This window comes from Nannobrachium achirus, assembly GCF_963921795.1.
Source record: "Nannobrachium achirus genome assembly, chromosome: 8".
Taxonomy (NCBI): domain Eukaryota; kingdom Metazoa; phylum Chordata; class Actinopteri; order Myctophiformes; family Myctophidae; genus Nannobrachium; species Nannobrachium achirus.
The window spans coordinates 3,284,644-3,309,268 of record NC_137817.1 but is presented as its reverse complement, the minus strand read 5'-3'; the positions used below and the strand labels follow the sequence as shown (position 1 = coordinate 3,309,268).

General features: G+C 44.3%; 1 protein-coding gene across 1 annotated transcript in view; it reads right to left on the bottom strand.

The window, feature by feature from the left end:
• Nucleotides 1-24,625, bottom strand: part of il1rap (interleukin 1 receptor accessory protein) — a gene marked incomplete at its 3' end in the record, with an annotated part of 101,705 nt that overhangs the window by 3,033 nt on the left and 74,047 nt on the right. Inside the window, exons 9-13 of the mRNA XM_080731138.1 lie at nt 22,908-22,970; nt 22,571-22,697; nt 20,652-20,800; nt 13,684-13,827; nt 579-722 (exon numbers count right to left, since the gene is read on the bottom strand). Coding sequence (XP_080587264.1) covers nt 579-722; nt 13,684-13,827; nt 20,652-20,800; nt 22,571-22,697; nt 22,908-22,970 — 627 coding nt within the window. The remainder of the gene's footprint in view (nt 1-578; nt 723-13,683; nt 13,828-20,651; nt 20,801-22,570; nt 22,698-22,907; nt 22,971-24,625) is intronic.

Genomic DNA, 24,625 nt, shown 5'->3' with positions numbered 1-24,625 from the left:
CACTAAGATCCTTGTATGTTGTATTATGCAATATGTCATTATCTCTGTGTCCATGAACTGGTACTGTCCTGTCTAAATAAACAAATAAAGTAAAGTAAAGATACACACGGTGTATCCTATACCCATATACGTACTTCCTCTATCAAAGATACACACGGTGTATCCTATACCCATATACGTACTTCCTCTATCAAAGATACACACGGTGTATCCTATACCCATATACGTACTTCCTCTATCAAAGATACACACGGTGTATCCTATACCCATATACGTACTTCCTCTATCAAAGATACACACGGTGTATCCTATACCCATATACGTACTTCCTCCTAGCAGACTGTCTCTATCAAAGATACACACGGTGTATCCTATACCCATATACGTACTTCCTCCTGGCAGGCTGTCTCTATCAAAGATACACACGGTGTATCCTATACCCATATACGTACTTCCTCCTGGCAGGCTGTCTCTATCAAAGATACACACGGTGTATCCTATACCCATATACGTACTTCCTCCAGGCAGGCTGTCTCTATCAAAGATACACACGGTGTATCCTATACCCATATACGTACTTCCTCCTGGCAGGCTGTCTCTATCAAAGATACACACGGTGTATCCCAGCTCCTGCTCCAGAACCTTCCTCAGGGTGTTCAGAACAAAGTGCTCCTCCTCGCTGTTCCTGGCGTACGAGATGTACACGTCGTACTCCTTGTTGTCTGCAGGACCAAGCAAACGCACGCACGCACGCACGCACACGCACGCGCAGACGCACACACACACACACGCACGCACGCACGCGCAGACGCACACACACACACACACACACACACACACACACACACACACACACACGCGCACAGACTTTAGTTACTTTGTAGATTTTGATTACTACTACAACACATACATTAACTACCTCAGCCCTATATACCGATGTTTCCTGTAGAAACCGGCACATTTCACCCAGGTTTTTTTTTCATCTCACTCATGTCACTTTGTCTGCTGACCTCACTCAGCAACAAAATAAAAAACAAAACAAAAATAAAAATAAAACAATTCACAGGAGGCAAGCAGTGATCACCCCATGATGTGCACTGCAATGTAGTTTCAAATGCACTACATTGCAGGCGCTTTTTGAGAGTGAACAAATAAGAAGACACGTTGTGTGACATGTGTGATCTGGGCAGCTTGTCCCCAGGAAATGTGCCAAGCTCAACAGGAAACAACAGTACTTTTGGCTAATATAAGATATAGCTACAAGATATACACACAAGCTCACAACTGAATTTCCCCCTTGGGATAATAAAGGTATCTATCTATCTATCTATCTATCTATCTACAACGCGTAATACAATACAGTTAGCAATATAGTGCAGCACAGTAGATAGTAGGGCATTCACCAACTATTCAAATATTCAAATATCAAAGTCACTATTCGACGTTGTTCACCGAAGTCGAATATTCGCTTATTTTTTTTCATTTTTATTTTTGTATTGTTTTCTCTTTAAAAAAAACATAATAGTTTATAAAGCTTGGCTAGATAGGAAGGTTGTTAATGCTCTATACCAGGGGTTCTCAAACCTTTTCAGGACGTGACCCCCAAAATAAACATATTTGAACTGGGGACCCCCTAGCCTGACACTTCAGTCCGCACATCACCAACCCCTGCTGGTGGGTGGTGTGTAGTGTGGACTGAAGCTGCACACATTTTAATCTATTTCGAAAGCGCCCAAAGAGCGGGCGCATTGAATGGGCCAATCAGGGTTGTATGCTTGGGGCACGTGGTGTGGCTGCTCCGGTCCCAGCCCCCTCCAAACAGAGCTCTTGAGCTCACGTGAGACTCGCTCGTGGACTCTGATTGGTGTCCTCTGCCCACGTGAGAGTCTAGTGGACTCTGATTGGTCCGTGAAAACTGTCATGGCGGAGTCAGACTCGACTCGTATTATTTTAATAAACTATGAAATAGTGCCATTTCTTCACGTTTTAATACCATTTTGCACTAACGTAAACATGCAGACATATAATATGTTATGAGAAATAACGTATTTTTGCAATGTCACGCCACGTCGCCGTCGCGTGTGTGTGTGTGTGTGTATGTGTGTGTGTGTGACGTCAATAGGCTTTAGCCCCCCCCGCCGAAATAGAATGTCTGCCCTCAATTTCAGACTCTCATCCCGAAGTGAAACGTAGTGTGAGATGTCTGGCGCTCGCAGTCAGGCAAGGGACCCCCACCCTGACAAGCACTTGGAATTGTAGGTATTACATTTAATGTGACTCGGTTCCGCAGATAAATATTGTGATGAAAAAAAAAAAAACATGCTCACAACGACTCGCGTTGCAAGGTGTTGTGAGCATGTAGATCTGCTATTTTCACAATGTTCGCCTCTTGCTTACTTAATATTTGACAGTTTGGCCAGTCCTGTCGAATATTCGACTATTCGAATACTTTGAGGTCGAATAATTCGAATACTAAAAATCACTATTGGTGAATGCCCTAGTAGATATACAAACATACACTGTCATACATGCTGTTGACTGACTCTGTTTGAATATGTCTGTCATGGCTCTACTGTAACCAGGAAGCTGTAAAACATCAACAGCTGCTCCTTTATGAAGGCTTATCACATGAAATAATTTACTTTACAGCCTGCTGTTCATCACGGCTTAGAAACATTATTTGATCTGAGTAAATAACAGCTGCTACTGTATATACTGTACAAGGTAATGAGATCACAGTGTTTAGACAACAGAAAACATGTTGAATCTGCAGAAGGGCTGAATAAAACAATGGTTGTACACATGTAGAGTCCTTAGTGTTCATTCATCTACTTGTAACTGAGAGTTAACCAAATGACCTTATAGCAGCAACAGCAGTAAGAATGGAACGCAGGACAGGTACAAGTTAAGAGTGTAAAAATCACACCCAGTGTGAAGTGAGCGGTGCTATTTATGAGTCAATTTCATTAAGTGTCCCGTGAAGCTTGGCCAATGTGGGTCAAAGAGACACCAAATGACCAATGACAGTCCGGACAGAAGTGGGACAAGCAGCTTGGCCAATGTGACCCTGGACGTACAACACACGTTGGGCGCTTTGTGCAAAGGTGTAGGCCAGATGTGACCACAAAGGTGTAGGCCAGATGTGACCACAAAGGTGTAGGCCAGATGTGACCACAAAGGTGTAGGCCAGATGTGACCACAAAGGTGTAGGCCAGATGTGACCACAAAGGTGTAGGCCAGATGTGACCACAAAGGTGTAGGCCAGATGTGACCACAAAGGTGTAGGCCAGATGTGACCACAAAGGCGTAGGCCAGATGTGACCACAAAGGCGTAGGCCAGATGTGACCACAAAGGCGTAGGCCAGATGTGACCACAAAGGCGTAGGCCAGATGTGACCACAAAGGCGTAGGCCAGATGTGACCACAAAGGCGTAGGCCAGATGTGACCACAAAGGCGTAGGCCAGATGTGACCACAAAGGCGTAGGCCAGATGTGACCACAAAGGCGTAGGCCAGATGTGACCACAAAGGCGTAGGCCAGATGTGACCACAAAGGTGTAGGCCAGATGTGACCACAAAGGTGTAGGCCAGATGTGACCACAAAGGTGTAGGCCAGATATGACCACAAAGGTGTAGGCCAGATGTGACCACAAAGGCGTAGGCCAGATGTGACCACAAAGGCGTAGGCCAGATGTGACCACAAAGGCGTAGGCCAGATGTGACCACAAAGGCGTAGGCCAGATGTGACCACAAAGGCGTAGGCCAGATGTGACCACAAAGGCGTAGGCCAGATGTGACCACAAAGGCGTAGGCCAGATGTGACCACAAAGGCGTAGGCCAGATGTGACCACAAAGGCGTAGGCCAGATGTGACCACAAAGGCGTAGGCCAGATGTGACCACAAAGGCGTAGGCCAGATGTGACCACAAAGGCGTAGGCCAGATGTGACCACAAAGGCGTAGGCCAGATGTGACCACAAAGGCGTAGGCCAGATGTGACCACAAAGGCGTAGGCCAGATGTGACCACAAAGGCGTAGGCCAGATGTGACCACAAAGGCGTAGGCCAGATGTGACCACAAAGGCGTAGGCCAGATGTGACCACAAAGGTGTAGGCCAGATGTGACCACAAAGGTGTAGGCCAGATGTGACCACAAAGGTGTAGGCCAGATGTGACCACAAAGCCAGATGTTGGAGCTTAGCTCCTTCTAGGAGCAACCGCTCAAAAAACAAACCAAGATGAACAAGATCAGTTAAAACAATGGCATCAAATATCTGCAATCTGTCTCTGAATGAATAACTGTACAGTCTAACAACAATAGGTACAGTATATGAATGAATATACAGTCTAATATCAACCATGAATATGAGTGACTATATATTTACAGATGGGTGAAATGAAATGAAAACTGTCTAGGTCACTGGTTCTCAACCTGTAGGTCGGGAACCCCAGGGGGGTCCCCAAATTATTTTGCGGGGTCCCCAGATGATTAACTTAAAGTGCAACATTGTTTTCTCACTCAACAGTAAACAAACCAACATAAGGTTTAAGTGTATAGAGGGTATCTTCACATTTCTAAAGTCACAATTTAAGGACTTTTTAATACTCCTAAAATGACAAATTAAACAATGACCAAATTGAGGCAGAAATTGTGAAAATAGCCAATCTACATGCTCACAACGCCTTGCAACACAAGGCGTTGTACATAATACTTATGTATAGATAGTGGAAAAACAGTATATCTCCAACAGTTTGTGGAACAACAGTATAAGTCCGTACAAACAATATTCAGCAGACAAAGGGAGCAGATAACATTAAAACCGACAATCAAACACAATGAGGGGGGAGTGCATTAACAATTTAACAGATTAAAAATGACTAGTTTGTGGTTTACAGTCTGGTAAATCCAAGAGAGAGGGGGGGGGGGGGGGTCCCCAGTTAAAATATGATTATTTTGGGGGTCACAGCCTGATTCTAGAACAGTACAAGTCAAGTCATTTGGGGTTTAGACGTTGTTGGTGAAGAGCTCCCATAGGTGTTCAGCTGGGCTGAGACCCGGGGACTGTGAAGTTTTGCTTCATTTCCATACATTTTCATACATGAATTACAGTTTCCCATTGACTTTAATGGGAAGCCCCAGTTTGGCACACTACTCCTCCCAAGCCATATGTCGAATACAACCGGCTTCATCAGGAATGGTGTGCTTCCATTTTGCTAAGAGATATCTTGAATAGTTTAAATGTATATGAATTTATTAGTGAATTCAATTTTCCCATGGACTTTAATGGGGACCCCTCCTTGTGCCCTGTGTCATCCAGGAAGGGACCCCTCCCATCAGGACAGAAGGGACCCCTCCCATCAGGACAGAAGGCGACCACAGTTTTCCCGGTGAACCAAAGCGCAACGGTGGGGGCGCGGGAGTGTGGGGAACACACACCACTGACTATTGCCCATGATGGAGAGGTTCTATAGCCCTGAATACATGACGGGCATATGTACAGTATTCAGGGCTAAGAGGTTATATAGCTTTATGTATTGAGAGGCACTTTTGCAGATTTCGTAAGAGACTCATCGCCAATTGCAAGATATTTAAAAGTTATTTGGGGCCATGATGATAATCTCTTCTTCCCACTACTAGGATTTATATTGACTGTGTTATTGTTTACAACCACAATTAGTCAGGTGTGGCAATATCGCTGTTCTACTAGTTTTACAGTAGGCTAGCCTAGTGTAGGATTAGAAGCTTTTTCAGAAGTTTTCCATTTAATGATTTCATTTATCCTCATCTAATCTTGCGCTAAATGCATGCAACTGTTTTCGCCAGGTTTTAAGGTCTTATTTTAGTTGTTTCTCATGAGCTCACAACCCTCCTTGCCCATCGGCCCCCACCGTTGCGCTCAGGTTCACAGGGAAAACTGCGGTCGCGGACATAAGTGTTTCATCCTGGGATGAAGGTGATCACTTAGCCTGATTATTAGAATCCAGCTAGAAGCTTGGGTCTCCACTCTTAACTCAGTGATTGCCAAGGCCCGAGTTTCCCGAGTTATTACAGTAGTCCCAGGCTGCCACAGCCCGAGTTTCTCAAGTTGGCAGCCATTTTTTTTTTCTTTTTTTTTTTTTTCTTATAAAAAAAATTCCAAAAAAATGCCTAAAATGTATTAGGCATGATCGCAATCGCGAAATTGCATGTTTAGCCCCATAACAAACACATCTTTCAAAATGGCAAAATGTTTGTTTTGTCTGACTTTGAAGGCTTCTATCTCATGAATGCCTGAACGGATTTCCAAGCGGATTTTTTTGTTTGAAAGCTGTACAGCTGAAAGAAGTACTACACATATGGTGCATAATCTAGGCATGGGCGTGCACGATCCGTGCACTAAAAATTGATCCGTGCACTAGAAATTTAGGAACGTGGCATCCTACTTGGCGGCCATCTTGAAAAGGGCAATCAATGAGTTAAGAGGTTTCCAAGGCAGAGTGCATCAGACTGCCCCTAAACCAATCACCAGAGATTAACATCCTCTGCCCTCAAGGTAAATGGTTGTAGTTTGAGCCAATCGTCAATCAAATAAACATGTTTACCATATTCCCATAGGAGGCACATTTCGAGTACATGACGCAACACGAGTGCCTGGAATTTAGATCCCATAGCCCAAGGGTCTTACACAGGGGTCCTTTTTTTCCCTCTTTCTGTTTTCACGACTTTTCAAAAAATGTCGGTGCCGCGCTGTGAGCTTGTACATCTGCTATCTTTCAATTCCCTCAACTGCGTTATTATTATTATTTCTCTCCAGCGCGCACAGCCTGACAACGGCCAGCGGGCGCTGATTGGCTAAATGTTAGACCCACGCCTCCTCAGTGTTGGATAATGGCCTTTTCAATCGTTCTAAACACAAGAGGCCGAGTCGATGATCGGGATCCAGTGATCAGTCAGAGTAACGTTGCATTGATTTGCAGGGACCCTCCCCTCTACTCCAAGGGCACAGAGTGACCCCATCCATTCCAGGAAAAAGCCACCCACAGCATAACAGAACCCTGTCGCTGTAGGCGTCAACATTCATGCTCAGACCGTTCTCTGGGTCCATGCACGCTACACGTGCACTCAACCTACTTGACCAAGGAGTGTGGATTAGAGGATGACACGGGAGTGGATTTCCACTCCTGTCCCGTCCCACTCCCGCAGAAAAAATCCTGTCCCATCCCAATCCTGGGCCAGAGTAAAAAAATAGATCCCGTCCTGTCCCACTCCTGTACAATGACTCCTGGTCCCTTCCCGCTCCTGGTCAAAATTACTCCCTTTCACATCCCGCTCCCGAATTTTTTTTTTATTAAATAAATCGCGCATGATGTTTTTCTATTTTGATCCATATTATATTTGATATCATGTTTATTATTATATAACGTATAATTTTATAATGTTAGCAGTTCAAAGACCTCACTTTCATGTGCAATTTATTTCTGCGATTTGATAAACTGGTCTGGGATGATTCCCGCTCCTGCCCACTCCTGTTGATTTTCATTCCTATCCCGTCCCGATCCTGGCATTAATACAAATTTGACTCCTGTCCTGCGGGAATCCCACGGGACCCACGGGAATTCCTGTCAAATGTCATCCTCTAAGTGTGGATCACTAGCATCCTTTAAAATCGCCCTGAAAAGCCACTTACAGGCAGCAGCCGTTCGCAACTGGTAAAAAACAAACATAGCCCAGCCCTACCCTCCCCTGACCCCTCTTTGTGTTTACCTACTGTATGTTTTTATTTAATTTTTTTGAAAGTTTTCTTTTTTTCCTGACTATATCTACTGCATAGTACTGTGTTCTATCCGTCTGTCATTCAATGTTATATGAGATACTTCAATGGTTTCCTATGGAAATAAGCTTTTTCTAGGATCTCCTTTTAGTAGACCTTGTACCAGGGAACTGTACCGTCATGAAACTGTACCTTTTCCTATGCAAACTGACAATAAAGTCTTCAATCAATCAATCAAACCAAAACGTGATGAAGGATGACTCATATGACCATTATCACTAATTCTCCCCACATCACTGTAGACAAATGCCTATGATTTGTGCTCCACCGAACTCAAATCTGCGTGTTTTGTCTTTGTAATGAAGGTTTTATGTATCTAATATAACACCTGTCTCTATCTAGTTCAAGGGTCTTCAACAGGGGGTCCGGGACCCCTAAGGGGTCCTCAGAGTTACTACAGGGGGTCCTCCAAATCGTTATGTAACTTTTTTCTCCTTTTTTATATTAACCACTTGAACCCTAGTGTCCATATTCTGAGAACTTTAGCCAAAAATAGCAGATCTACAAGCTCACAACGCTTGTAGATCGGCTATTTTCGGCAAAGAGGTTTGGTGTAGAGGGGGAAAAGAGCAGACTAAGTACATTACAGAGTGAAAGGTCAAGTTTATTAAGTATTGAAGGTTCAAGTGGTTAAATATCTGAAAACACAAATTGACATGAATCCAAAACACATTGATGATTGTGCTGTCAAACAATGAAATATGGAATCTATGAACAGGTTGTGGGGGTCCCTGCTTCATCTCTCTCTCAACTAAGGGGTCCTTGGCCTGAAAACGTTGAAGACCCCTGCACTAGTTGATGAGTCTGATCACGTCCCGCCTTGACATTCTCCTTCTCATGCTAGTCTGCTGTAGCCAGACGATCAATATGTCTGCTGACATCTACTTTAAATTCAATGAACAGGCTGAAACCGGGTGGTTTATGGAAAAAAATAATTGCGACCGAAGGTTGCATTTACCCTGAAAAACCTTGTCGCTTGAGTGACCTTCTGTAATCTTTCTGTACAGGAAGTGATGTCAGTGTGATGTCAGCGATTTGTGACATCACTTCCTGTACGGGGCGGCTACACAAGACTAAGAAAGACAAAAAAAAAAGAGAAGGATACACAAGACTAAGAAAGACAAAAAAAAGGGAAGAATAAAAAAGAAAAAAAGGAGGAGGAGGATAAAGCTACCAAAAGGAGAGAGAAGAAAGGGTGGATGAGGTACAATGTGCAGTCGGCAGTCTCAGAAAAGACCAGATAAAGTTAGACCAGATAAAGTTATTAGGACTGGATCTGACTTTAAGTCGACACACAGGATTCCAGAAGTGTAGTGCTTATTTGCTCTTGTATCAAACCGGTACTCGAAACGTTCTTAGAATTTAACATATTTTCTATAGTAAATATGGGGCGGCTGTAAGAATGTTTCGTTGTCAAGCTCAGCGTTGGGCATTTGGACCTATACATGGAGAAATGGAGCAAACCTGTTTGGCCTAAACATAGAGATGTGGAGAACACTATATATGGAGATAGTCCAGTCCATCATGTCATATGGGACTACTGTCATAGACAGTAGCCATTGTTAGGCCGGAGTCAATGGCTGTCTGTCTGACTGTCTGTACAGGAAGTGATGTCACATACTTTTTATGCCCATATAGGAGTCATTCTGTACCACATCTCCATGTTTAGGCAAACTCCACACAGAAAGGCCCTATCGCCAACCCCAACTAGGGTGTGTTCTCCCCGTGTCTCCTAGGTTTGATACCCTCACAAAAGCATGAACAAACTCCCCCCAGAATGACAACAACTAGAATCGTCAGAGAAACGCTGTGGTTGGCCAGATGGTCAAGAATTGGCGCGACCTCGCCGTTTAGGGCGAGGTCGCATGTCACCCTGAGGTCGCATGTCACGCTCAGGTGTCTTACTAGTAATATGGGGAAAAAATGACAAAAGCAGAACCAATGCAAAGACTGGAGGGCGGTTCTTCTCATGGCACCACCTGCGCGCGCCAGCAGAGCTAACAAGGAGTCCCCGGCGCCCAAAGTTGGTGTTGGCGAAACCGCACTCTGCATGGCTTTGGTTTTCACAGCGGTGAGATGGTGTTAGCGGTCGTTCCCCGCGCTGTTCAAGCCCATACATTGAATTTAGATTCCCCCAGATGTAGACAGTAGAAAGAGCTGGGCGCGTAGCGATATTTCCATGTCCCGATGTTTCGAGGTCCCAGCAGTCCGAGGCTAACCTGCCGACGCTGGTGAACGCTAACCTGCCGACGCTGGTGAACGCTAACCTGCTGACGCTGGTGAACGCTAACCTGCTGACGCTGGTGAACGCTAACCTGATGACGCTGGTCAATGCCAACCTGGTGAATGGTAACCCTACCTCTACCCCTATCCCTAATCCTAACCCTAACCATAGTACTGGGACCTTGAAACAACGAAATATCGAGATTTGGGCGGGGGAGCGCTCTGATGATCTGACTAAAGCGAGACGGTGTTTCTCCACTCAGATATCCAGGTTTTTCCTTTCATTTATCACCCTTCTGTATTAGTATAAGTTAGCCTATTGTTACATACATCTGGGAACTAAATCTAAATCACTAGCTTTCTTCACAAATGTGTTCATAAAGGTGTCTACTATCACCTCTGAACTTTGTCAAACCCAACTCCCTTGACATACTTTGTGGGAGCCAATCAAAGTTATTGGGTATCCCGAGGGCCTGGGATTAAAGGGGGAAAAATTAAAAATGGCCAATATGAACGTATGAGGTGGGTAATTTGGGTATTTTGGGGCTGCTGAATCCATTCCAACCATTAGTTTTCAGTTAAAATGACTCCTTGGCCATAAAATAGGCCACAGCTACTTTTGTCTGTCCATGAGACATATAATATTGGCAATAAAAAAAGGTTGGAGTAGGGTTTGAATTCATGAAAACTATTTAAGATCAGGTGGGTAAGCGCACATCATGACACACATGATAACATGATACAATCTGACAAGGAACACTCAAACACAGGCAGTAGAGAGGGTTGATACATTCAAGCTCCTTGGAATACAGCTCTCCTCTGACCTGAAATGGGATGCACAAGTTCAGTTTATGCTAAAGAAGGCTCAGCCAAGGGTTCACTATCTGAGCGTGGCCAGACGAGCACAGCTCCCCCCAGATGTGTTGACCCAGGTATACGTGACCTTCATCAGACCAGTGCTGGAATATGCATCACCTGTCTGGGCCGGCCTTCCAAAACACCTGACCCAGGAACTGGAGTGTCTGCAGAGAAGGTGTTGCCGCATTATTGGGATACCAACTAATTCCTTCCCTACTCTGGAGGCGAGGAGAGAGGAGGCCACTCTTAGAGAATTCAATCGACTACTGAGAGAAGGGACCAGTCCGATGATACAGAGCCTGTCTGCAAACCCAAGCCGCTACAACCTGAGGAACGGGAGGACACTCACACAACCTGTGAGTCACACACAAAGGCACCAGATGTCATTCCTCCCAAGAGCATACAAGCTTTACCAGAAGTAATATAAATGTTTTTATTGTTGTATTTTCATATTTGATGATCTGTTTTTATTTTTTAATAGAGCGGTCCTCTTGTTTTATTTTTCTGAACTGTAAGAAACATCAAAATTCATACTGTTATGATGTTTTCTAATAAAACTTGAACTTGAACTTGAACAGGGTTTAAAACATAGGGACTAACAGGACACAGGTGAACTCGAATGACATGATTGGCTAAGCCTTAGCCAATTAGGCCAATTTTTCCCCCTTTAAACCCAGGCCCTGGGTAACACGGGAGGCTCTCTCCATTCCGACATGTCGCCACTCCGAAATTGACTTCTTATTGTCGGAGTGGCGACACTCCCATAGGCCTAAGGTTTAGGGTTAGAGATAGGGTTAGTGTCGGAATGGAGACATGTCGGAAAGAAGACATGTCGGAGTGGAGAGATGCACTCGGGTAACACGATACCCCCAACTTTGATTGGCTCCCCCGAAGTATGTCAAGGGAGTTGGGTTTGACAAAGTTCAGAGGTGATAGTAGACACCTTTATGAACACATTAAGAAGAAAGCTAGTGATTTAGATTTAGTTCCCAGATTGATGTAGCAATAGGCTAACTTTCCCTTACTATATAATGATGCTCTAATGTATTACATTAATGAGACAGGCTGTGAAGCTTGTAGAACGGCACTCAAATATTTGATATCCTGAGTTAAGCCCTTTGCACACATGCACGTTTATCCGCACGGATAAAACAGACAATTTCATTTTTTTTAAAGAAAACAATGATTCTCTACGACCTCATGCACACCGGATCCGAATTAGCCGTGCGACTAGTGGCTGCGGCCGTGCGTTTTTTTCTCGATCGAACCCAGTTCGATTTGTGCGTCTTGTCGCATGCGGTAAAAAACTCATCACTCCTTTTATGACTCCTTTTGGGATCCGCAGCGCTGATTCCGCACAGCATTGCACACCAAATCCAATGCGTTTTATTCATGCAGCAAAAGAAAAAAAAAAAAGAAAAAAAAGAAAACGCAACTGTCCTGTGTGCAAAGGGCTTTATTGTTGCTTTACTTTAGCAAACCCCTCGAAGAGGCACAAGGTTAGGTCCATTAGTAGCCATGGATTATTATGGGATATGGAATATTTGTCAGCTTATATGTGCTTGCTGCATACAATTACAACACATTGTTTTTGGTTATAAAGTGACAGCGGAATATTGCTAAAAATGCATTGCTTGATGCATTTACATCCAGCATAGGCTTGAAGGACAGTGAATGAAAGAAAAGTTTTTTTCTGCAAGAAAGGCATGTGGTGCTAAAGATAATGAGAACTAACTAGACCAGAGTTTGGTTTGTTCAAAGGTTGATATAAATAAATAAAAAGTCTGGCGAAAGTCGTGCGAGCACCTGGCGAAAGGTCGGGCGAAAAATATCCGCCTTTTTTTGGGGTGAACGGCCAGGAGGGCGAACAGACTTTTATTCAGGGGCGTTACAAGGGGGGGGGGGGGGGGGGGAGTGGGACTGAGTTACAGTACCAGGGCCCAAGGTGGAGGGGCCTTGATTATTTTATACTTTAGCTATTGAAAAATAGCAGATATACAAGCTCACAGCGCGGCACCGAGTGCCGCGCTGCGAGCTTGTAGATCTGCTATTTTTGAAAAGTCGTGAAAATATGTGCAAATCTTTGACTATGTATTTTTTTTAAGCGAACATTTGTAACAAAAAATGTGCTTCTGGGGAGTCCCTGGGACTAAATATTTTGACATGGGGGTCTGTGGCCAAATATATATCATTTTGGGGGTCCTTCACATGAAAAAGTTTGAGCTCGACTGACATAGAAAGGTTTTTCAAAAAACCTTAGAAGGATTTGAAATATTCAAAGACTTGCACAAATGTTCACGATTAAAAATAAAAAAAGATCTACTGCAGATCTACAAGATTGCAGATCTACTGTGAGCTTGTATATTTGCTATTTTTCAGTAGTTAAAGCACAACATGTGAGAGTGGGTCCTTGTACCCTGGGCCCAGAATTTGGTGAAACACCCCTGGGTTGTGTTTACCTGTGTAGCGTTGTGTTTACCTGTGTAGCGTTGTGTTTAACTGTGTAGCGTTGTGTTTACCTGTGTAGCGTTGTGTTTAACTGTGTAGCGTTGTGTTTACCTGTGTAGCGTTGTGTTTACCTGTGTAGCGTTGTGTTTACCTGTGTAGCGTTGTGTTTACCTGTGTAGAGTTGTGTTTACCTGTGTAGCGTTGTGTTTACCTGTGTAGAGTTGTGTTTAACTGTGTAGCGTTGTGTTTACCTGTGTAGCGTTGTAGCGTTGTGTTTAACTGTGTAGCGTTGTGTTTACCTGTGTAGCGTTGTAGCGTTGTGTTTAACTGTGTAGCGTTGTGTTTACCTGTGTAGCGTTCGTCGGTACCGAACCAGCTCCTGTACAACAGCAGCAGCTCCAACCAGAACACATGGTACACCACGAACAGGACCAACATCAACGCTACCGTCACACCCAGCCCACACGCCAGCTCCACCGATGGTAGAGAGACTATAGGAGGGAGAGAGAGAGAGAGAGAGAGAGAGAGAGAGAGAGAGAGACACAGAGAGAGAGAGAGAGAGAGAGAGAGAGAGAGAGAGAGAGAGAGAGAGAGGCAGAAACAAATACAGAGAGAGAGAGAGAGAGAGAGAGAGAGAGAGAGGCAGAAACAAACACACAGAGAGAGAGAGAGAGAGAGAGAGAGAGAGAGAGAGAGAGAGAGAGAGAGAGGCAGAAACAAATACAGAGAGAGAGAGACAGACAGGGAGAGAGTGAGAGAGATAATTAGAATTTTCATTTCTTAAAAGCACTTAATGCAAAACAGACAAAGACATGAAGATTAAATAAAGACCACGTGTGCGCACGCAAGCACACACACACACACGCACGCACGCACGCACGCACGCACGCACGCACGCACCAAAACAATCAATGAATGCATATATTACAAAAACAGATTAGTGTCAAGGAATGGAGAGTTAAAAGGGGCAAATAAAAAAAAACAAAAAAAAACATTTACAGTGGGACTGGTGAATCATTAACATTGGAAAGGACATGAATTATTGAGAACTACAATTTAGTAAGTAAGTAAAGACTTTCTACCTTGAAGATGAACATAAATCTCTTAAATGAACAGTTAAGTGACTGTCTTTCTTTACTGGGACAGACAGTAGGACAGCTGAGAGAGAGACAGTGTAGGAAGGACTTCCTTCCTAACTTAGACTGATGGAACTATTGCTGTATTGACTTTGACCTCTTAAGGACCTTCCAGGGAGAGTGCTCATGTGCGTCTTGCGGTGACACGCTTCCTAGTTTCTTCTTCTCTGAGCCTTTTTTTTTCACACCGATTTTTGACATTGCACTATTAGGTTGTGTTGGTAGTTTTCGAGTATTTTGCTTTGTTTAACAATGACAGTGAGATACTTGTTGCACTAACTAGCATTGACTGCTACGGTCTCTTTTGTAAGACACTTTATGTATATATACTTATATATTATTCGCCCCCTCTATTGATGCACCTTCTCTTTATTGGTACTGTACTGCTCTTGTTTTTTTTTCCTCTTATCTATCTTTTTTCTTACTTCTCTGTAACTTTGTAAATAACTGTATGCTGTGCTACAACTGGACAACTGAATTTCCCCCTTGGGATAATAAAGGTAGGTGTGTGTGTGTGTGTGTGTGTGTGTGTGTGTGTGTGTGTGTCTGTGTCTGTGTCTGTGTCTGTGTCTGTGTCTGTCTGTCTGTCTGTCTGTCTGTCTGTCTGTCTGTCTGTCTGTCTACCTACCTACCTACCTATCTATCTATCTATCTACAGTAGGACAGCTGAGAGGGAGACAGTGTAGGAGACAGACAGTAGGACAGTTGAGAAAGAGAGACAGTGTAGGAGAGACAGACAGTAGGACAGCTGAGAGAGAGACAGTGTAGGAGAGACAGTAGGACAGCTGAGAGACAGACAGTGTAGGAGAGACAGACAGTAGGACAGCTGAGAGGGAGACAGTGTAGGAGAGACAGACAGTAGGACAGCTGAGAGAGAGACAGTGTATAGAGACAGACAGTAGGACAGTTGAGAGAGAGACAGTGTATAGAGACAGACAGTAGGACAGCTGAGAGAGACAGTGTAGGAGAGACAGACAGTAGGACAGCTGAGAGGGAGACAGTGTAGGAGAGACAGACAGTAGGACAGCTGAGAGAGAGACAGTGTAGGAGAGACAGACAGTAGGACAGTTGAGAGAGAGACAGTGTAGGAGAGACAGAGAGTAGGACAGCTGAGAGGGAGACAGTGTAGGAGAGACAGACAGTAGGACAGCTGAGAGAGAGACAGTGTAGGAGAGACAGACAGTAGGACAGCTGAAAGAGACAGTGTAGGAGAGACAGACAGTAGGACAGCTGAGAGGGAGACAGTGTAGGAGAGACAGACAGTAGGACAGCTGAGAGGGAGACAGTGTAGAAGAGACAGACAGTAGGACAGCTGAGAGAGAGACAGTGTAGAAGAGACAGACAGTAGGACAGCTGAGAGGGAGACAATGTAGGAGAGACAGACAGTAGGACAGCTGAGAGAGACAGTGTAGGAGAGACAGACAGTAGGACAGCTGAGAGGGAGACAGTGTAGGAGAGACAGACAGTAGGACAGCTGAGAAAGAGAGACAGTGTAGGAGAGACAGACAGTAGGACAGCTGAGAGGGAGACAGTGTAGGAGAGACAGACAGTAGGACAGCTGAGAGGGAGACAGTGTAGGAGAGACAGACAGTAGGACAGCTGAGAGAGAGACAGTGTAGGAGAGACAGACAGACAGACAGACAGACAGTAGGACAGTTGAGAGGGATACAGTGTAGGAGAGACGACAGTAGGACAGCTGAGAGAGACAGTGTAGAGAGACAGACAGTAGGACAGCTGAGAGAGACAGGTAGGAGAGAAGACAGACAGAGACAGCTGAGAGAGACAGTGTAGGAGAGACAGACAGTAGGACAGCTGAGAGGGAGACAGTGTAGGAGAGACAGACAGTAGGACAGTTGAGAGAGGACAGTGTAGACCGACTGTAGACAGTAGGACAGCTGAGAGAGAGACAGTGTAGGAGAGACAGACAGTAGGACAGTTGAGAGGGAGACAGTGTAGGAGAGACAGACAGTAGGACAGCTGAGAGAGAGACAGTGTAGGAGAGACAGACAGTAGGACAGCTGAGAGGGAGACAGTGTAGGAGAGACAGACAGTAGGACAGCTGAGAGGGAGACAGTGTAGGAGAGACAGACAGTAGGACAGTTGAGAGAGAGACAGTGTAGGAGAGACAGACAGTAGGACAGCTGAGAGACAGTGTAGGAGAGACAGACAGTAGGACAGCTGAGAGAGACAGTGTAGGAGAGACAGACAGTAGGACAGCTGAGAGAGAGACAGTGTAGGAGAGACAGACAGTAGGACAGCTGAGAGAGAGACAGTGTAGGAGAGACAGACAGTAGGACAGTTGAGAGAGAGACAGTGTAGGAGAGACAGACAGTAGGACAGTTGAGAGAGAGACAGTGTAGGAGAGACAGACAGTAGGACAGTTGAGAGAGAGACAGTGTAGGAGAGACAGACAGTAGGACAGCTGAGAGAGTGCTACTGTCTCCCACCAAAGAAGGATTACAGCAGCAACTCCTCCTCCTGCACAAATTCTCACACATGTGGGCCCTGACAGTAAATCTAGCCAAGACAAAAATCATGGTATTCCAAAAAAGACAACACCACCTAAACCATCAATTCCTCCTAAATACCACAGCTCTAGAACACACAAAAAACTATACATACCTTGGCCTAAACATCAGTAGCAAAGGAAACTTCCACAAAGCTGCAAACGACCTGAGAGAAAAGGCGAGAAGGGCTTTCTATGCCATCAAAAGGAACGTTAAGCTAGATATCCCAATAAAAATCTGGTTAAAAACTACTAGACTCTGTTATAGAACCCATCTCCCTCTATGGCTGCGAGATCTGGGGTCCCCTTGCCAACCAAGAATTTGAAAAATGGGACAAACACCAAACTGAGACTCTGCATGCAGAACTCTGCAAATCTATACTCCGCACCCAACAGAAAACAACAATCAATGCTTGCAGGGCAGAATTAGGACAATACCCACTCATTATAAAATTAAAAAAGAGAGCTTAAATTCTATAATCACCTAAAATAAAGCAATCCAGAACCGCTCCATAGCATAGCCCTCAACCATAGTGAAAACCTACAGGGTTGCCCCCTCAGCCAGCTGGCCCAGGGACTCTGTGCACAAACAGCACAAATACCAAATGGAAAACACTTTGGACCAAACCAGATTATAAGAAAACAAAAAGAAAGCTACCTAACATACTGGAAAGAGACAACCCAAAACCAAAGCAAAATGGAATGCTACCTGGCACTAAAAAGAGAATTTACATTAGCAGAATATCTGAGCACAGTAAATGACCCAAAACTCAGGAAAACCTTGACTAGGTACAGACTCAGCGAACACAGCCTTGCAATAGAGAAAGACCGCCACAGACAGACCCCGCTCCCAAGGGAAGATAGACTCTGCACCCATTGCACACAAAATGTGGTAGAGAAGTAGAAAAGAAAGAAGTAGAAAATAATGTTCCGCCCTACGATAATGGATGTTGGGGATATTTTGATTATCGCGATAATATTGTAAATCAATGGTCACAATAATCGTGATATTTTCATATGGTCTCATCCAGGGCAGGAATTTCAGGGAGGCCATGAAGGCCATGGCCGTCGTTGCCCCTCAGTTTGGCCTTGTGCACCTCAAACCAATGGCATGACCTGAGGCCACAGTGGCCTTAATGCCCCTCAAACCAATGGCATGACCTGAGGCCACCTCAAACCAATGGCATGACCTGAGGCCACAGTGGCCTTAATGCCCCTCAAACCAATGGCATGACCTGAGGCCACCTCAAACCAATGGCATGACCTGAGGCCACAGTGGCCTTTATGCCCCTCAAACCAATGGCATGACCTGAGGCCACCTCAAACCAATGGCATGACCTGAGGCCACAGTGGCCTTAATGCCCCTCAAACCAATGGCATGACCTGAGGCCACAGTGGCCTTAATGCCCCTCAAACCAATGGCATGACTTGAGGCCACAGTGGCCTTAATGCCCCTCAAACCAATGGCATGACCTGAGGCCACAGTGGCCTTAATGCCCCTCAAACCAATGGCCTGACCTGAGGCCATAGTGGCCTTAATGCCCCTCAAACCAATGGCATGACCTGAGGCCACAGTGGCCTTAATGCCCCTCAAACCAATGGCCTGACCTGAGGCCATAGTGGCCTTAATGCCCCTCAAACCAATGGCATGACCTGAGGCCACAGTGGCCTTAATGCCCCTCAAACCAATGGCATGACCTGAGGCCACAGTGGCCTTCATGCCCCAGCTGACTGTGGTTACACTAGATTGACTTCTATTATTCTAAATGGAGGTGTCACCTAACCCTAACCTAAACCCTAACCCTAACCTCAGTGGGGGTGTTTCTGAATGGGGATGTTTCTAAGTGGGGGTGTTTCTGAATGGAAGGTCTGCCCCCGCTAACGGTACCACTTTTTCCTTTGTCTCTGTCTGGTCAATATGTAGACAGTCGTCACCGGTGTCTCTTTCTTGTCATGTAGACACCAGAGTCTTTTGTTCTGAAATGAGAATCTGAAATCTTAACTCCCCCGAGTCCCCATCTTTAAACCAATCCAGTGACTTTGATTGGTGCAGGGCTGAGCATGAATCAGATTGTTAATACCATCATTTATCTATTTCACTGCAGATTAGGTTATCAACCCTAAACCTTACATTCAACACATTCTTTCAATTGTCTAAAACATGTTTTATTTGATGGCCTTCCTGCCCTGGCATTTGGCCTTTGTGGCCTAATAAAAAGAATGGACAACACCAAAGGCCAAGTGGCCACGCCCCTAAAATGTCGAAATTCTAGGCCTGGTTGAGGCTGGTCCCCTCCCCGCTCACCTTCCAGCTGCAGCGTAGCTCTGCGTGTTGTGCTGCCTCTCTGGTTCCAACACTCACCTTCCAGCTGCAGTGTAGCTCTGCGTGTTGTGCTGCCTCTCTGGTTCCAACACTCACCTTCCAGCTGCAGCGTAGCTCTGCGTGTTGTGCTGCCTCTCTGGTTCCAACACTCACCTTCCAGCTGCAGCGTAGCTCTGCGTGTTGTGCTGCCTCTCTGGTTCCAACACTCACCTTCCAGCTGCAGCGTAGCTCTGCGTGTTGTGCTGCCTCTCTGGTTCCAACACTAACCTTCCAGCTGCAGCGTAGCTCTGCGTGTTGTGCTGCCTCTCTGGTTCCAACACTAACCTTCCAGCTGCAGCGTAGCTCTGCGTGTTGTGCTGCCTCTCTGGTTCCAACACTAACCTTCCAGCTGCAGTGTAGCTCTGCGTGTTGTGCTGCCTCTCTGGTTCCAACACTAACCTTCCAGCTGCAGCGTAGCTCTGCGTGTTGTGCTGCCTCTCTGGTTCCAACACTAACCTTCCAGCTGCAGCGTAGCTCTGCGTGTTGTGCTGCCTCTCTGGTTCCAACACTAACCTTCCAGCTGCAGCGTAGCTCTGCGTGTTGTGCTGCCTCTCTGGTTCCAACACTAACCTTCCAGCTGCAGCGTAGCTCTGCGTGTTGTGCTGCCTCTCTGGTTCCAACACTCACCTTCCAGCTGCAGTGTAGCTCTGCGTGTTGTGCTGCCTCTCTGGTTCCAACACTCACCTTCCAGCTGCAGCGTAGCTCTGCGTGTTGTGCTGCCTCTCTGGTTCCAACACTCACCTTCCAGCTGCAGCGTAGCTCTGCGTGTTGTGCTGCCTCTCTGGTTCCAACACTCACCTTCCAGCTGCAGCGTAGCTCTGCGTGTTGTGCTGCCTCTCTGGTTCCAACACTAACCTTCCAGCTGCAGCGTAGCTCTGCGTGTTGTGCTGCCTCTCTGGTTCCAACACTAACCTTCCAGCTGCAGCGTAGCTCTGCGTGTTGTGCTGCCTCTCTGGTTCCAACACTAACCTTCCAGCTGCAGTGTAGCTCTGCGTGTTGTGCTGCCTCTCTGGTTCCAACACTAACCTTCCAGCTGCAGCGTAGCTCTGCGTGTTGTGCTGCCTCTCTGGTTCCAACACTAACCTTCCAGCTGCAGCGTAGCTCTGCGTGTTGTGCTGCCTCTCTGGTTCCAACACTAACCTTCCAGCTGCAGCGTAGCTCTGCGTGTTGTGCTGCCTCTCTGGTTCCAACACTAACCTTCCAGCTGCAGCGTAGCTCTGCGTGTTGTGCTGCCTCTCTGGTTCCAACACTCACCTTCCAGCTGCAGCGTAGCTCTGCGTGTTGTGCTGCCTCTCTGGTTCCAACACTAACCTTCCAGCTGCAGCGTAGCTCTGCGTGTTGTGCTGCCTCTCTGGTTCCAGGCGGTGCAGTTGAACTCTCTGTTCAGGTCCTCAGCCTGGAAGTTCTCAATCAACAGAACACTCTCCACCGTCAGGTCCTTCAGCTTGTTCTCCAGCACGCTGACACACGCACGCACGCGGAATAATAATAAATAAAATAATAAATTAAATCATTATAACAACATTACGTGGTTAATCATCGTTTATTTGGAACATACGTGTTTGCATCGCTAAGTAATGGAGTCCCGATATTACCGCATTAGGCTACAAAGGAATAACAAAGGGTGGCTTGGTTAAAAATAGACAAGCATTTTAGCTGCATGGCCGGGAGGACCAACAGAATTATGTCCCGATCTCTCACATTAATTAAAAAAAGTCTTATTTACATGCAGAGTTAAGCTCTGGCGTTTGTTTAAGTGAAATGTAGCCTAGATATTTTAAGATGCTGTTGTGGTTTTATTACATTTTAGAGAAAAAAACAAAACAAAACGTCATAATATCTCCAGTGAACAATTGAGCAGTGCGAAATGACTGCCCCTGTGCCACGCTCAGTCACATTTTATGCCCATATATGGAGATCTCTGTAGGACCCGTTTTGACCTTCTGTTTGCCTGTGTCCATTTATGCTCATATATGGAGATATCTGTATCTGTCTGCAACATTTTATGTAGTCAAGGACCCAGTCCCTGATAATGGGAGAGGACCTGTGATGTTCTGCCGTACTTTTTATTTATGTTTTATCTATTAGTTTGGTCATTAAGGTCCACAGAAAGAGAGGCCTGCTCTGCCGGAAACATCGCGAAAAAAAGTTATGGCCATTTGTATATTCACTGTCCCATCGACTTCACTATACAGGAAAAGAATACAAAAAATAAATGTGCTTTAAGTAGCATGTGAGGGGTCAAACTAGGGGTTCTTCATGTTCTGAATCCATTGCAAGCATTTGTTTTGCATGAAAAACATTCCTTGGGCAAAATTTTGGCCCCCCAAATTTTTTAAAAGTGATGAGTCATCAAAAAATCTTCACTTTTCACAGTTTTTGGGGGCCGATATGTTGCCCTAGGAATGTTTTTCATGCAAAAAAAATGCTTGCAATGGATTCAGAATCATGAAGAACCCCTAGTTTGACCCCTCACATGCTACTTAAAGCACATTTATTTTCTTGTTTAAATATTTTTCTTTTCCTGTATAGTGAAGTCGATGGGACAGTGAATATACAAATGGCCATAACCTTTTTTCGCGATGTTTCCGGCAGAGCAGGCCTGTCATTCTGTGGACCTTAATGACCAAACTAATAGATAAAACAGAAATAAAAAGTACGGCAAGACATCACAGGTATCACCCCTATTCCTTGAGCTTTTGGGCTTGTGGGTCCTTGACTAATGCCCATTTTATGCTGGTGGGACAAAAGGTGCTCGAGATAATCAGATTACATACACATACATACTCACAGAGATTTTTTGTTGACTCATGTGGCGTACGTGATGTCAGAGCCTTTTATGAAGTGATGTCACAATGAGTCAGCGCTTGCGCCGATTTCCTCCAGAACAGCCTGATGTCAACAATCAGCTCTGCATAAGGAGATTCAGAACGTTTCGCGCCGGTTTCGGAAATCCGCGCGCCGGGTCGAGTCGGGTCGAGGCCCGGCACTGCACTCCGCGCCGCAGCGGGGAACGCGCGTGACGAATCTGAAGCCGGTGGGACGAACGGTTCTCGAGACGGTTCTCGAGATACGCGGGGCACATAAATACATACACAGAGATTTCTCGCATTTATAGTAAGATAAAATGTACTGAAAAAAAATATATTTTCTTTTTCAAAAACGTCCCAAACTCGGGAAACTCGGGGTTGGCAACAGAAGAGTTAATGAGGACAGTCAGTATGTGATACCTGTTGGTTTGAGTAAAACGTGGGTCAGACAGTTGCTCCACAGTCTCCCCATCGATGGTCCAGCCCCAGTCCCGTGGTCCCTCCACGTACGGAATCGTGCCCTTACACTTCAAATGCACCTCCGTTTCTGGAATCATCATGTTAATAATAACACTTTAGTATAATCATAACAATGTGGGCAATGTGTATTCTTTTCTTCCCTTTCTGTCATTTTATTGTGTTGTGTTTTTAATGGGATTTGGATCTCCCTGGGTCTGAAATAAGGATTGCATTTAATTTGATTTAATGTAATAATTAAACACTGTCATCATCAAAATGACAATGTTTTTTTCCCTACCTGGTTTAATGTTAAAGACATCGTTGATGAGGACGCTGGGACGACGCTGGAAGATTTCGGGATCTGGAAGGAACAGATGGATTAGGTACATAAAAGAACCTTCTGATCATGATGTAATCATAACATCATGTGCTTACAGATAACAGTAATGATGTTATGTGCTTACAGATAACAGTAATGACGTTATGTGCTTACAGATAACAGTAATGATGTTATGTCCTTACAGATAACAGTAATGATGTTATGTCCTTACAGATAACAGTAATGACGTTATGTGCTTACAGATAACAGTAATGAGGTTATGTGCTTACAGATAATAGTAATGACGTTATGTTCTTACAGATAACAGTAATGACGTTATGTGCTTACAGATAACAGTAATGACGTTATGTGCTTACAGATAACAGTAATGACGTTATGTGCTTACAGATAACAGTAATGATGTTATGTGCTTACAGATAACAGTAATGATGTTACAGATAACAGTAATGATGTTATGTTCTTAAAGATAACAGTAATGATGTTATGTACTTACAGATAACAGTAAAGATGTTATGTTCTTACAGATAACAGTAATGATGTTATGTTCTTACAGATAACAGTAATGATGTTATGTTCTTACAGATAACAGTAAAGATGTTATGTTCTTACAGATAACAGTAATGATGTTATGTTCTTACAGATAACAGTAATGATGTTACAGTATGTTCTTACAGATAACAGTAATGATGTTATGTGCTTACAGATAACAGTAATGATGTTATGTTCTTACAGATAACAGTAATGATGTTATGTTCTTACAGATAACAGTAATGATGTTATGTTCTTACAGATAACAGTAATGATGTTACAGATAACAGTAATGATGTTATGTGCTTACAGATAACAGTAATGATGTTATGTGCTTACAGATAACAGTAATGACGTTATGTGCTTACAGATAACAGTAATGATGTTATGTGCTTACAGATAATAGTAATGACGTTATGTTCTTACAGATAACAGTAATGACGTTATGTGCTTACAGATAACAGTAATGACGTTATGTGCTTACAGATAACAGTAATGACGTTATGTGCTTACAGATAACAGTAATGATGTTATGTGCTTACAGATAACAGTAATGATGTTACAGATAACAGTAATGATGTTATGTTCTTAAAGATAACAGTAATGATGTTATGTACTTACAGATAACAGTAAAGATGTTATGTTCTTACAGATAACAGTAATGATGTTATGTTCTTACAGATAACAGTAATGATGTTATGTTCTTACAGATAACAGTAAAGATGTTATGTTCTTACAGATAACAGTAATGATGTTATGTTCTTACAGATAACAGTAATGATGTTACAGTATGTTCTTACAGATAACAGTAATGATGTTATGTGCTTACAGATAACAGTAATGATGTTATGTTCTTACAGATAACAGTAATGATGTTATGTTCTTACAGATAACAGTAATGATGTTATGTTCTTACAGATAACAGTAATGATGTTACAGATAACAGTAATGATGTTATGTGCTTACAGATAACAGTAATGATGTTACAGATAACAGTAATGATGTTATGTGCTTACAGATAACAGTAATGATGTTATGTACGTACAGATAACAGTAATGATGTTATGTCCTTACAGATAACAGTAATGAGGTTATGTACGTACAGATAACAGTAATGAGGTTATGTCCTTACAGATAACAGTAATGAT